The sequence below is a fragment of the Panthera leo genome, chromosome B1, assembly GCF_018350215.1.
Source record: "Panthera leo isolate Ple1 chromosome B1, P.leo_Ple1_pat1.1, whole genome shotgun sequence".
Classification (NCBI taxonomy): domain Eukaryota; kingdom Metazoa; phylum Chordata; class Mammalia; order Carnivora; family Felidae; genus Panthera; species Panthera leo.
The window spans coordinates 101,536,306-101,551,989 of record NC_056682.1 but is presented as its reverse complement, the minus strand read 5'-3'; the positions used below and the strand labels follow the sequence as shown (position 1 = coordinate 101,551,989).

Here is a 15,684-nt window from a genome sequence, read left to right as displayed (position 1 = left end):
AATTTTAAGAAAGATTTATATCTAGATATGTCATATTCAGACTGCTTAAGACGAAGACAAAGAGAAAATCTTGAAAACCGCAAAAAAGTTGCCAACCAAAGAGCAGTACATCTAAAGGCTGACTCCTCATTAGCAACAATGGAGGCCAACCTAAAATAACCAGAACAGTCTTGAATAAGAATAGAGTTTGACAGTTCACACTTCCTGATTTCAAAGCTTACCAGAAAGTCACAGTACTCACTGTAATACTGGCATAAGGATAAACATATAGATCAATAGGATATAATTGATAGTTGAGAAATAAATCCTGGCATTTATGGTCAGTTGATTTTTAACAAGAGCACCAAGATAATTCAGTGGGAAAAAAATTGTCTTTTTGGCAAATAGTCTTGGGACAACTTGAAATCTACATGGAAAAGAATGAACTTGGACCTCTACCTCACACTATATACAAAAATTAACTCAAAATGGATGATCTATGTAAGAGTTAAAACTACAAAACTCTTAGGAGAAAACATAGAAGAAAATATATGTATTCTTAAGTTAGAGAAAGGTTTCTTAGATCTACCAAAAATATCCATAAGAGAAAAAATTCGTATTTTAGACTTTATTATAATAACAACTTTTGCATTTCAAGAATTATTAAGAAAATGAAAGGGCAAGCTACATACTAGCAGAAAGTATTTGCGAATTATATACCTGATAAGGGACTTGTGTCTACAATATACAAAGAACCCTTGCAACTCAATAATAGATGACTCCTTTATAAAATGACCAAAGTTTAAATAGACATTTCTATAAAGAAGATAAACGAATGGCCAATAAGAATATGAAAAGATGTTCAGCATCATTAATCATTAGGGAAATGTAAATGAAAACCACAGTGGTTTGCTGCTTTACATATACTAGGATATATCTATAGTAAAAAAGACACTAATTAGCAAGTGTTGGCAAGGATGTGAAGAAATTGGAATCATCACACATTGCTGGTAGGAATGTAAGATGCAGCTCCTTTGGGAAATAATTTAACAGTTCCTCAAAAAGTTAAATACAGAGTTAGCATGTAGCCCAGGAATTCCCCACCTAGATACATGCATAAGAGAATTGAAAACATATATTCACAGAAAAACGTGTATATGAATGTTCATAGCAGCAGTGTTCATAATGTACAAAAGGTGGAAACAACCCAAATGTTCATCAGCTGATGAATGGATAAACAAAATATGGCATATCTCTTTAATCATCCATAAGCAACATGGATCAATCTTGAAAACATGATATTAAATGAAAGAAGCCAGACACAAAGGCCACAGATAATATGATTCCATTTATATGAAAATAGTCATATTCGTAGACACAGAAAGTGGATTAGTGGTTTCCAGGGGCTGGTGGGGAGGAGAGAATAGGATTGACTACTAATGGGTATAGGATTCCTTTTTAGAGTGATGAAAAATTTCTGGAATCTGTGGTAATGGTTGTACAACTTTGTGAATATACTGAAAGTCATTGAAACATACACTTCAAAAGAGTGAGTTTTATGATACATGAATTACATCTTAAAGCTGTTAGAAAAGAAATAATGGAGACCAGAATGCAGTGAAATGCAGTGAAAAGTGCTGAAAGAAAAACCTAGCAACCAAGAATTCTATAGAATTACAGCAAAATAATTCTTCAAAAATAAAAGCTATGGCATTTATAATTATGTAACAATTGTATGTGTTAGTAACAACAGAACTCCAAAATGTATAAGCAAAAACTGACAGTATTGAAAGGTGAAATAGATAATTCTACAATTATAGTAGATTTTAATATTACTGCTTTAGCAGTTGATAGAACAACTAGACAAAAATAAGACTATGTAGAAGGCTTAAATAAGAGTGCCAACCAAACTGGCCTATACAAAACACTCTACACAATGGTAGAATATATGTTCTTTTTAAGTACACATGGGACATTATCTAGTATAGGCAATAAAGCAAGTCTCAATAAGTTTAAAAGGATTAAAATCATGCAAAGTATGTTCTTACCACTTTGGAATTAAATTAGAGATCAACAATGGAATGAAATCTTAGAAGTTACACATTTGAGAATTATAACAACTTCTGAATAATCCAGGAGTCAAAGAAATTATAAGGCAAGTTAAATATCTTGAACTGAATGAAAATACAACATAATAAAATGTATGGAATATAAATCAAAGAAGTGGTTAGAAATTTATAGTTTAAACCCTTACATTAGAAAGAAAGAGAATTGTAAAAAAAAAATGTTATTTGAGCTTCCACCTTGAGAAATTAGAAGAAGAGCAAATTAAAAGTAGGAGGGAGGAAATAATATAGTATGGAAATCAGAGAAATAGAAAACAAAAAAAACAAAAACTCTGAAATCAAATGTTGGTACATTGAAAAAAATTGACATTGATAATCCTTTACAGTAACCAATAAGAGAGAACACAAGTGATCAAAATTTGTAATGAAAGAAAGGTCATCACTATAGACCACAAAGAGCTAAAATAATTGTAAGGGAATATCATGAACAAACTTTTGTCAAAAAATTAGACAAATTAGATGAACACATTCCTAGAAAGACAAAAACTATAAAACTTGACTAAAGAGAATATCCAAATTGAACTAAAGAAGTTGAGTTATTAAAATTGTTTTCCTAAGAAGAGAGACAAACCAAGAAATAGACTCTTATAGAGAACAAACTGATTGTCACCAAAGGGGTTGGAGGGAGGGATGGGTTAAATAGGTGGTGGGGATTAGGGAGTGCACCTGTCTCCATGAGCACTTGGTGATGTATGGAATTGTTGAATTGCTATATCGTACACCTGAAACTAACATAACACTGTATATTAATTGGAGTTAAGATAAAAACTAAAAAAAAAAAATCTATCCCTAAAGAATAGCAGAGTGAATTCTATCAAACATATATGCAAAAAAAGAAAAAAGACAGAAAAATACAAATCCTACAAAAACTCTTTCATGAAATGGAGGAGAGAACACTCGCCAATTCCTTTTATGAGGTCACTATAACCCTGATACTGAAACTGGATAAAAACATCACAAAAAATGAAGACTACAAACCAGTATCTCTTAGGAACATAAATGCAGAATTAAGATATTGGCAGACTAAATCCAGCAACCCATAAAAAGGATTATACACCATCACAAAGGAGGTTTATTCCAGGAATGCAAGGTTGATTTAGTATCAGAAAATTATTTGATGTAATGCATTATATGAATAGATTCATGTTTAAAACCCACATAATTACCTCAAAAGATGTACAATATGTATGTACATGTATGTATGTACAATATGTACAATTAAATATGTATTTGACAAAATGAACAGCTGATGTTCATGATAGAAACACTAAGAAATAGAAGTAAACTTCCTTAAATGAAAAACCTACCATTGACATCATGCTTAGTGGTGAAAGAATACTTTTCTCCCTACCTTCCCAAGATTATGGAAGAAAACAAGAATGTCTGCTGTCATCATTTCTGTTCCACATTATTCTGTAGGTCCTGGCAAGTGCAGCAAGTCAAGAAAAAGAAATAAAACCCATCGAGACTGGAAGAGAGAAGAAAAACTGTTCTTATTTGTAAATGATATAATCTTGTATGTAAAATATCCTGTGGAATCTACCAAAACAAACAATTATATGATGTGTAAATTTAGTACACAGTATAAGGACAGTGTAGAAAAATAAGCTGTGTATTTTTGTACTAGGAATGAACACTCTAAAATTAAAATTGGGAGAACTGTTGGGGCGCCTGCGTGGTTAAGCATCCGTCCAACTTTGGCTCAGGTCATGATCTCACAGTTCATGAGTTTGAGCCCCACATTGGGCTCTGTGCTGACAGCTCAGCACCTAACGCCTGCTTTGGATTCTGTGTCTCCCTCCCCTGCTCACACTCTGTCTCTCTTGGTCTCTCAAAAATAAATAAATGTTAAAAAAAAAATTAGAAAAAAATTAGGAAAACTGTTTCATCTAAAATAATACAAAATATACTTAGCAGTGAATTTAACAAAGTAAGTGCAAGATCTGTACACTGAGAATGAAGATGTTGCTGAGAGTAATTAAAGAAGACATAATTCTGGGCTCCAGAATTAAAAACTTGCTTTTCAAAAGTCATCATTAAGAAAATGAAAATACAAGCCATACAGTGGAAGAAAATACTGGCAAATCATACATCTGATGAAAGGTCTTGGATCTGTGATACACAATGAACTCTTTACAACTTAGTATTAACAGGGCAAACAACCCAGTTTTTTTTGTTTTTTTTTTTAATTTTGTGGGGTATTTTTTAGAGACCGAGCAGAGGAGAGTGGCAGAACGGGAGAGAGAGAGAGATATCCTTTTTTTTTTTTTTTTAATGTTTATTATTGAAAGAGACTGCATGCAAGCAGGGGAGGGGCAGAAAGAGAGGGGTCCAGAGGATCTGAAGGGGGCTTCATGCTGACAGCAGCATAATGCTGGGCTCAAGCTCACAAACCTAAACTGTGAGATGGTGACCTGAGCCAAAAGTGGATGCTCAACCACCTGAGCCACCCAAGCGCCCCAGGAGGGAGACTCTTACGCAGGCTCCATGCCCAGTGCAGAGCCCAACATGGGGCTTGATCCCACGACCCTGGGATCATGACCTAGCTGAAATCAAGAATCAGATGCCCAACTGACTGAGCCACCCTGGCATTCCAACCCAGTGCATATATAGCAAAGAATATAGCCTAGTACACAGATAAAAGATGCTCAGCTTCACTGGTCATTAGGGAGATGCAAAATCAGACCACAGTTTGATACTGTAGCACATCCACTAAAATACAAAATAAATACTAGGTATTGTTGCAGAGAAACCGGAGACCTCTTACACTGCCAATGAGAATGTAAAATAGTACAGTCACATTGGAAAACATTTTGACTGTTTCTTGCAAAGGTAAACCTATAGTTAACCATGTGATCCAACACTTCCACTAGTATCTGTCCAGGAGAAACAAAAACTTATACCCACATAAGACTTGTACATAAATGTTTACAGCAGCATTATTCATGATAGGCAAAAACTGGAAACATTCAAATGTTTATCAGCTTGTGAATGCATATACAATATGATAAACCCATATTATGGAATCCTAATCAGCAATAAAACAGAACCAACTGTAAATACATGAAACAACATGAATTAATCTGAAAACATGGTAACTGAAAGAAGCATGACACAAAAGAGTTCGTATTGTGTTAATTACATTTTATGAAATTTCTAGAAAAACCAAAACTTTAAATACAAACTAGCTAGATTCATGGTTGGCTGGCGCTGGGAATACAGATTGACTGCAAATGAGCACAGTGGAACTTTTCGCAGATGATGGGATTGTTTTACCACTGGACTATAAGATGGTTGCATGCCTGTATAAATTTACAAAAAATCATCATAACTGTATACTTGCAGTGACTCCATTTATGGTATGTAAATTATACTTCAGTAAAGCTTTTTTAAAAGTATCAATACTTTTAATCAATATGTTCATTTATAAAAAATTAAAGGAAATAAACCAAAATAATAATGGTGGTTATCTATAGTTTGGGGAATACAGGTGGTTTTTATTTTCTTTTTAATATTTTCTCTACTTTTCAAGTTTTCTGTAATGAGTATGATTATTTTAATAAAAAATGTTTAAAAGATGTCTTTAAGGAATGTTGGAAAGGAAAATGTTTAGTTTCAAAAATAACGAGAAAAATAGGAATGCAAAAACATTTTCAGTAGTTTTTAAAATGTCAAAGAAACAAGATTAGGGCTACTTACTTTTCATAAGCCAAATTCTGCCTATATCCTATAATTCAATTTTTTTTTCTTTCTATAGTGTATGTCTGGATCCTATCAAGAAGCTAAAACTTTGTTGAAATCCTACTTGCAGCAACATGGCTATGGCTCCTGGATTGTGAAATCTCCCTGTATAGAGCAATTTAGTATGTGATTTAGGCAATCCATTGTCATATTAAAAATCTTTTATTTTTTGGTGTCTTTGACTAGTAAAAATATTTAAAAATTTTTGGTGGATTTCAGCTTTCAAAACCAGAGTCTTTGCAAAAGCAATGTCTAGAGATTGCTTGAAAATAATAATTTACATGAAAGCATTGGGGTTCTTAATTTTTTTTTTTAATTTTGGAAAAATTACTACCTGATTAATTATGCAGCCATTTTGTATTTATTTTCACAGGCATTATAAGGCCATTACCCTTTTCATAGTTTAAAAGAAAATTCTATTTCTTTTAAGTTTTTGTTTTAAAGTTATCCATGTAGCAGATATATTCAGCATTGTGACCTGGTATTTCACTCCTGTTGTTTCTTTTTCAATTAAAAATTAGAATACAGGAATACAAATAATAGTCCTTGCTCATTTGTTGATTAATTCAACAAACATTTGAGTGCCTAATATTTGCTAATCACCATGCTTGTGTAATAGTAAAAATCAGTAACTGTCATTCCTCACATCAAAGAAGTTTATGAATGCAAACTGCACATATACATGCAGAAAAATGTTAAGCATGTTAGAGAATAGTTTCATAAATTAGTTATTCTGATTAATAGTATCATCATAAATACTTTAAATAAAGAGTGCCCATTTTCCAGTGTTCTGTAATTCCATCCAAATGTGATTTAATACCTTGTAATTTAGATAAGTAGGGATTTCTGATAATCAACCAAAGATTATTTAGCTTTACATTTATATTTGTTTATAATATGATTGGATCAAAAGGAAAAGTTTAGTTACCACCTGAGTTAGGATATCTATCGTTAGTGAAATTGTGAGTTTGTTCTGTAGTTCAACCTATTTCTTAGTTTCAGTCACAGATGAATTAAGCATTATTGGTTCTCACACTCTGTTCCTCCTAGCTTGGATCTTTATAATCTCTGATGATGTTGATAATGTTTTTTTTAAATTTGTTTTATCTATTCTAAAAATATATTTTCAAGATTGCAGTTGATACCAGTAATTGTCATTCTTTGTTCAGAGATAGAAGCTTCATCGAAAGGACTCTAAACTGCCCTACATCAAAAGCAGCAATACTTATTGCCTCTTTTATGTACTCTGTGTTATGATTATATAAGATACTTTGCTTGAAGAAAATCAGACTTCTAAATCCAAACTTACGAACTTCAATTTTAAAAATTCTTCAAAAACTAAACTAGTTGCATCTAAGTCCTCTTATAGCTCTAAGGTTCTGTTATCTGAGATAAACATTAAAGGATAGATAAAAGTGAGAAGGCCGAAATGGAAGAGAGAATATATTCCAGTTGGAAATAATAAAACAAAAGATTAGATGGGAAATGTTACAGTGTTTGCACCTAGAGAATAGAACACTGGATGGAAAGTTGAGGGTTGAGTCTAGCAGATGTTCTGATTTGGGTAGGCAGAAGGGAACCCTTGAAGGGTTTTGTGTAGGGAAGTGACATACATTAAGACACCATCCACAACATTTTTATGTTCACTTACTATGGAAATTTCTAAACATACGAAAATAGAATAGTAAGTGACTCCCATGTACCCATCACCCAGCTTCAATAATTATTAAAACATAGCAATCTTCTTTCATATATACTTCCCCAAGCTGGATTATGTTAGAACAAATACCAGACATATTATTTCTTTTTTTTTAAGTTTTAAATTACAGTTAACATACAGTGTAATATTAGTTTCAGGTGTACAACATAGTGAATTCATTACTTCCATATATCACCTGGCACTCATCACAGCAAGTGCATCCCTTAATCTTTATCATCTATTTAACCACTCCCTTCTCTCCCCCCCCCCCCCCAACCATCAGTTTGTTCTCTAGGAAGAGGCTGTTTCTTGGTTTCTCTCTCTCATCTGAAAATACTTTCATGCACATCTGTGAAATATGAGAACTCTTTAATACACACATATGTGTATAACCACAATCCATTTAGCAACACCTTAAAAATTAGTAGTAGTTCTCTAAATATCTCATAAGTGTTATATAGATTGTTGGAATCAAGATCAAAATTACATTATATTGGAATTTGTGTGTTAATTATCAATCTATAGATTTCCTCTCACTTCTTTTTCTTTTAATTTAGTTCTTGAAGAAACTGTTTTTAGTGGAGTTTGCCATAATCTCATTTTTGCTACTTACATCTCCATGATATTATTTAATGTGTTCCTCTGTCTTATTTATTTCCTGAAATCAATGGTTAAATCTAGAGGCTTTCAAATAGAGGTTCGTTATTTTTTGTTTTTGTTTTTGTTTTTGTTTTGTTTTAGCAACAATACTTCATAAGTAGTACTTACGAAGTAGTACATATGAAGTAGTACTTCATCACAAGACACAATGTCTGGGTTCTTTTATTTTTGTGATATTAGCGGTCAGTGATCATTGCCTTATTTTGTTAGGGGTTGCAGAGTTTGATAATCACATTCTCTCATTAGCTGGAATGTTATTAAATGTTTGCTTATAAATGGTCTGATTACCTGGGGCGTACTTGATAACAAAGCCTGGATTATTTCTCTGTCTTTATGTTTTTCAAATAGCAGGTTCCCTGTCATTTTTTAAAGTTCACCAATGAGAATTTTTTTCATTATCATTATGAATTTACATATTTGGGTTTCAGTCCTTAAAATTCATATTGATATTATTCTTTTGTGTTAGTAGAAGCCTATTCTAGGGGTGCCTGGGAGGCTCAGTCAGTTGAGCGTCCAACTTCAGCTCAGGTCATGATCTCACGGTTTATGGGTTTGAGCCCCACGTTGGGCTCTGTACTGACTGCTCAGAGCCTGGAGCCTGCTTCGGATGCTGTGCCTCCCTCTCTCTCTGCCCCTTCCCCGTTCACGCTTTGCGTCTTTCTCTCTCTCTCTCTCTCTCTCTGTCTCTCAAAAATAAATAAAAGTGTTTAAAAAAATTTCTTAAAAAGAAGCCTATTCTAAACCTCTCAGTGGTTTTCTTCTAATTGATATTTCTAATGCTCTTTTAAGTAATATCATTTTGTATATTTTATTTTCTATTTGTTGCTGATATATAGACATAAAACTAGTTGTTTTTTTTTTTTGTTTTTTTTTTTTTTTTTATGTTGGCCTTCTATCTAGTACCCTTGCTAAGTTAATTCTAATTGTTTAGAGCTTTTTGGATTTTCTTCATACACAGTTGTGCCATATGTGAATAATGACAGATGTATTTCTTCTGTCCCAGTCTTTAACTTCAAATGTCTTTTTCTTGCTTTTTTGTACTGGCTGTAATTTCCTAGTACAATGTGAACAGAAGTAATGAGCAGTGTCCTTGTCTCATGTGAGAACCTTGTCATGTTTGTGCCTTTGTCTTCTGATCATGATCCCAATAGTCTTTGTGAGCTTCTCTTAGAACAGAATGTTCTTGCCTCATCTTGTGCATTTGTTGCCCCATACTTGGAAATGGCCATTTCTCTCTTAAAAAGCTCTATTTCCTTTTTGTAGAAAGTGGTTAGAAATTATAATCTGGATGCTAAGGGTACCTATTAATACTGAGGTTTTTCCCCTCAAGGTCTTTTCAGAGAAAAATACCTTAGAAATATGTACATTAAGGTAAAATAATATGTTTATTCGTTCCTATTGATTATTTTAGTTCAAATTCAGGTCCACAGAGTTTTTTTAATCAACCTCTTAAATCTTACATTTGTATCTCCTTCCTCTCACACCAAAATCCTGATTCCTAGTGATAGCAATATAACTTCTTATTCACTTTTTTCTACAACTCATACATAGTAGTCTCAGAATAACAATACCATCACTACCATCAATAGAATGATTGCTGAAAACAAATTTTTTTGATGTTATTTATTTTGAGAGAGCACAAGCAGGGGAGGGTCGGAGAAAGAGGGAGACACAGAATATGAAGCAGGCTCCAGGCTCTGAGCTGCCAGCACAGAGCTCCATGCAGGGCTTGAACCCACGAACTGCAAGATCATGACCTGAGCCAAAGCTGGACGCTTAACCAACTGAGCCACCCAGGTGCCCCTGATTGCTGAAAACAATTTAAAATTGTTTTTGTCCTCCGGACGTATTCTACCAGATATGTACAACCAGTTTGAACTTCTTTATATGAGTTGTGCCTCCAGCCTATGACACACTTCAAATTATTCATTTAATTTAGCTCTTGATATTTAAAATTGAGATTTAAAAAATTATTACATAAAAGTATAACAAATCTGTAATTCATGGTATATGCAGAAACGTCTAGCATTTATCCCTGTTCCTTCCTGAGAGTGTGTGTGCATGTGTACGCCCTCTGTCTTTATATAAATACACATAAGTATAATAGATGTGTACACACATATACATGTATATATATATATATATATATATATATATACACACACACACACATATATATATAATTATTAGGTTTTTCATTTATCCTTTATTTTCAATGCAATCACATACCTGCATAAACATATGGATAGACATTTGGGTTGTTTTCTATTCTTTTGCTATTATAACGTATATTGTAGTGGCAGGTTTTTTAGGTTGTTCAGAATAGAAGAGCCTAAAAGGTCAGGAGGCCATGACAATAGCCTAATAAGTAATAATGATTCCAGTCAGGGTTGTGACTGGTTATTAAGGGGAAGACAAATTCAAGCAATGGTGGGGAAATAGGATCAAAAAATAGAATATATAAGACAAAGGAGATAGACAAGTTGAAAATGATACCATGGGTTTGAGCTAGAAACTGGAAGTACTATAAATGTAAGTAGAGTCAAGAATGGAATCTGATTTGGCTGAAAATATTTGAAGCTTTGACATATTTTTAAGGTGGTAATAAGATTATAAAGTAGAGATATTCAACAATTAGAAATACAGTAAGAGACTTGGAGAAAGTTTTGGAGTAAAGGTAAAAAACTAGGAATCACTTTCAAAGAGGCAGTTTTCAAATTGTGAGAAAAGGTGTTTGCCTCTTTTTGAGGAGTATAAAAAATATATTAGGACTAGATCCCCAAGGAACACTTATATTTTGCATTAGGAAAAATAAGAGGAAGCAATATTTGGAGTTGTTTGACAGGTGGGTGAAGAGTAAGGTTGGCAGAAAGAGGAATTTCAAAGAATAGAATAAGCATTCTCAAGTGTTCTACAGGTCAAGGAGAATAAGAACTACAAAAATACTGCTGAATTGGCAACCAGGAGTCTACAGATGACTAAAATAGCATTTCCGCAAACTGATTGCTCAGAAGGGGCATCACTGAAGGGTACACTGATTGAGCAGATCTGGGAAAAGCCCCCAAATCTGTATTTTAACAAGTTATTGCAGATGATTTGATGTGGGTAGTACTTTGACCACACAAAACACCACCCTGTAAAGTAATAAAAATTTGCTGGTAGCGGAAGGATTGACCACAATTAAGTAAATGAGAGATGCGGATTTGGAGTCAGTGACTGAATTCCATTCTTTCTAGAAGCTTAATGGAGGGCCTAATATAGCTGTGGTTGGTTTTTTGTTTGTTTGTTTGCTTATAAGATGAGGGAGACTTCATCAATGTGCATGAATTTTTAGTGGAGCCAGCTAATGTGACGTTTATGACTTGTTTTAGGGAATAGTTGGCAGTCAGGTCAGATAATTGGCCTAGTTGGAGTCAGATCAACTCTCCCTAGGGAATTTTGGGTGCTATGAATGAAATGCTCAAACCAAAATGGGGAAAATAAACTGTGAGTAAATAGAATTAAGTGAGTAAATAGAATTAAGTGGAAGTGAAGCAGTTTCACGGAGAGGGAAAATATGAGATGACAGGGGATTGTGTTCAGGGTATTTTCAAAGTTGAAATTCTTAGATATTTAACTCTGGCCTGTATTTTGTCAGGTTCCCTTCACCTTCAGTCTAACTCAGTTATTAGGAAAAATAATACAATAGTTGAAATCTAGTTGAAAAGATGTCTTATGAATGGAAATTTAGTGTTCATTATATTCAGTCTTTGAGGGATCTGTCTGCATGGTGCCAGGGACAGCTGGAGCCCAGGACAGTCAATTCTGACCTTTGACAGTCTATTATTTACCCACATGTTCAGGAATGCTGTTTTCTTATCTGTGCCACGATGTGACAAAGGTTAGAAAACAATATTCCAAACTTTTTAATAAAAAAAAAAAAAATGCAGTGGTGATGATCATGTATGTATTCAGGCAGTACCTATAGAGTTGGAAAGGACATTTAATTATATCTGTGTTAGAGTTTCTTGGTTGGTTGGTACTTTTAGATAAATATATTTCATTTTGCACATAAGGTGAAGTGAGATGACTGAGCACTATTTTAAGGAAGCCTTAGATGAAACTTGTGAAAAATAATTTGAGTACAATATGTATATTAAATATGTACAAATACTTTGAAAATATTGATGGGGACTGGATATGAATGTTGTCAAGCTTCAGTAACAACAGTTAATGAAGAATCACTGTTACTTTGAAATGCAAGTTTTTATTTTTTTGAAAATGAGCTCTATTTGATGGTTCCTAGATAAAGAGAATTGTTCTTTGATGTGAGAAGGGAAAAAGAATATTGTTAAGTAAACAGGAAGCATGAGAATTTCCTCTTTAGAAATCTTTTGATCCTGACACCATCCTATAAATTGACTTGAAATACAACTTATTCTGTCACTTCTTGTGTTACAATAAATGTCAAAAATATCTGATTTTCTTTAGTTTAATAGTTTTAGTACTACTAAAGGAACATCATTACTACCAAAACAGGATTTGTTTTTGGAAATAACATGTTTCTCTTTAAAATTCTGCTGAGCCTGAATTGCCTTTCTTTATTGGTATTTTAAGTATGGATTGTTTTCTGTTTTCATAGAAGCTATAATTTTCATTTGTTACATGATCGTAGAGGTAAAAAGGTATGCTAATCCTAGTAGGCTGGTGTTATCATTTAAAACTTTAAAATGAAGTATTTCCTGGGAGTTATAGTTTTATCTACATATATTAATGTATTTGTCAAAGTTTTGCTTTGAACTTTGACTATAATATAGAGGAAATTCACTATTGTAGAAGCTTTCTAAAATGTTATTTGTTTGGATAGATGATGTGGTAAGATAATTAAACTACATCTGTGGGTGCTTTTCCAAAATTTTAGTGATTTTAAAGTTTTTTCTATCCACTCTTTTTGAGTTGTTCCATTAATAGAAAAATATTTACAGTACAGTTTTATATCATTTTCAAATTAAATTTTGAATATCTTAGCTCTGAGACTGTCAAACTTTACTATATTTGAGAATTGACAAATATGATGGTGACATTGTCTGCAGAGTTCATAGGAAAGTCCATGATTTTGCTTTTTGGAGTCTACCGTAATCATTCTTTCAGTTTATTCACTGCTCCCTACACTTCTTTAATAATATCCTGGGGGCGCCTGGGTGGCGCAGTCGGTTAAGCGTCCGACTTCAGCCAGGTCACGATCTCACGGTCCGTGAGTTCGAGCCCCGCGTCAGGCTCTGGGCTGATGGCTCAGAGCCTGGAGCCTCTTTCCGATTCTGTGTCTCCCTCTCTCTCTGTCCCTCCCCCGTTCATGCTCTGTCTCTCTCTGTCCCAAAAATAAATAAACGTTGAAAAAAAAAAAAAAAAAAAAAAAAATAATATCCTGGTTTTTAGCCAATTAGAATAATTCTATGTGGTTTTTTTTTTTAAGTATAATCTGTCTTTCCTGCTGTATTGTCATACTCTCTTCTCGCAACTCTATGAGACCAATATTTCCAGTTCATCTTACATGTAACAACTTTTTATAGCAGTCTCTTTTAAATTGATAACAATATAAGTTTGAATGCATTCTGAAGCTCTACATTTTTACTCCCCACCCCATATTTTATGTCTTTGATGTCACAACTTACATCTTTTCTTCTTGTTTAGCCCTTAATTATTGGAGTTAGCAGTTATTTTTACTACTTTTGTCTTCATATTATCTTTAAAACTGATCCACTACCTTTATTATACATTTACCTTTACCAGTGAGATTTATACTTTCATATCCTGTTACTAATTAGTGTCCTTTCATTTCAGCTTTAACAAATCCCTTTAACCTTTCTTATAAGGTGTTTAGTGGTGATGAACTCCTTTAGCTTTTGCTTATCTGGAAAACTCTTTATCTCTCCTTCAATTCTGAAGAACAATTTGCCAGGCAGGGTATTTTTGGTAGACAGGTTGGGTTTTTTTTTGTTTTTTGTTTTTTTTCTTTGAGCACCTGGACTGTATCATGCTACTCTCTTCTGGCCTGTAGAATTTCTGTTGAAAAATCTGCTGATAATCTTATGGGTGTTTCCTTGTACATAACAAGTTGTTTTTCTCCTGCTGCTTTTAAGATTCCCCCACTGCCTTTAAGTTTTGACATTTTAATTATAACATGTCTTCATGTGGGTCTCTTTTGGTTCATCTTAGCTGGAACTCCTTGGGCTTCTTGGATCTGGATGTCTGTTTCTTTCCCCAGGTTAGGGAAGTTTGCAACCATTATTCTTCAAATAAGTTTTCTTCCCCTTTCTCTCTTTCTTCTCCTTCTGGAACCCCTTCAATACAAATATTGGTCTGCTTAATACTGTTCCATAAGTCTCAATCTGTCTTCATCTTTTTCACTTTTTTCTTTTTCTTGCTCTCATTGGGTGAGTTCCACTGCCCTGTGTTCAAGTTCACTGATGGTTTCTTCTGCTTCATCTAGTCTGTATTGAGCCCCTCTGTTGTAATTTTTAATTCACTTATTGTAGTCTTCAGTTCTCTGACTTCTTGTTGGTATTTTCTTACATTTTTCTGCCTCTTTCTTAAAACTCCCACTTTGTTTATGCATTCTTCTCCTGAGATCAGTAAGCTCCTTCATGCCCATTGCTTTGTACTTTATCAGGTAAATAACTTATCCCCATTTCATTAAGGACTTTTTTGGGTTTTATTTTGTGCTTTCATTTAAAACATATTCCTTTGTTTCTTCATTTTCCTTGACTCTGTGGTTGATTTCTATGTGTTAGTTTTAAAACAGCTACCAGTGTGGTAGAAATGGCCTCAAGTGGAAGATGAACCTTACTGTTTAGCCTTGCCTTAGTTCTTGTTATCTCTTAAGTTTTGGTTATTGTTCAAGCAGTCTATTTGATTTTTTTTTAAGTTTTTATTTAGAATCCAGTTAGTGGTACACCCTCAACTACTGGGAGCTATTCAATATTTTTTATATATATATAATATATATATATATTTATATATATTTATATATATTATATATATATTATATATAATATATATAAAATATATATAAATATATATATATATAATATATATATATATATAATATATATATATATATTATAGTATAGTACTGAAAGTCTATTTTATTTTTATTAGCTCCCAGTAACTGAGGGTGTGCTAAGACCTCTCAGTGTCCCAGAGGGGAGGATGTCAGTCAGATCTGACTGGAAGCCAGTCCCTCAGGCAGCAGCTTTTAAAGTTTGCATGCTTGGGACACCTGGGTGGCTCAGTCAGTTAAGCGTCCGACTTCAGCTCAGGTCATGATCTCGTGGTTCGTGGGTTCGAGCTCCCTTTGGGCTCTGTCTGACAGCTCAGAGCCTGGAGCCTGCTTTGGATTCTGTGTCTCCCTGTCTCCCTACCCCTTCCCTGTTCGTGCTCTGTGTGTCTCTCTCAAAAATAAACAAACATTAAAAAAAAAAATTAAAGTATGCATGCTTA

The 15,684-nt window shown here is 33.6% G+C and overlaps 1 protein-coding gene across 4 annotated transcripts in view; it reads left to right on the top strand.

The window, feature by feature from the left end:
* ADAD1 (adenosine deaminase domain containing 1) overlaps window positions 1-15,684 on the top strand; it is a 103,525-nt gene that overhangs the window by 43,478 nt on the left and 44,363 nt on the right. For 2 of the 4 annotated variants that reach the window (XM_042935575.1, XM_042935576.1), the window contains exon 12: window positions 5,863-5,968. The exons of 1 other annotated variant lie outside the window; for it this stretch is intronic. In XM_042935575.1, coding sequence (XP_042791509.1) covers window positions 5,863-5,968 — 106 coding nt within the window. Of the gene's footprint in view, window positions 1-5,862; window positions 5,977-15,684 lie in introns of those variants that run through there. One more of the 4 variants, XM_042935577.1, reaches the window with a different exon arrangement.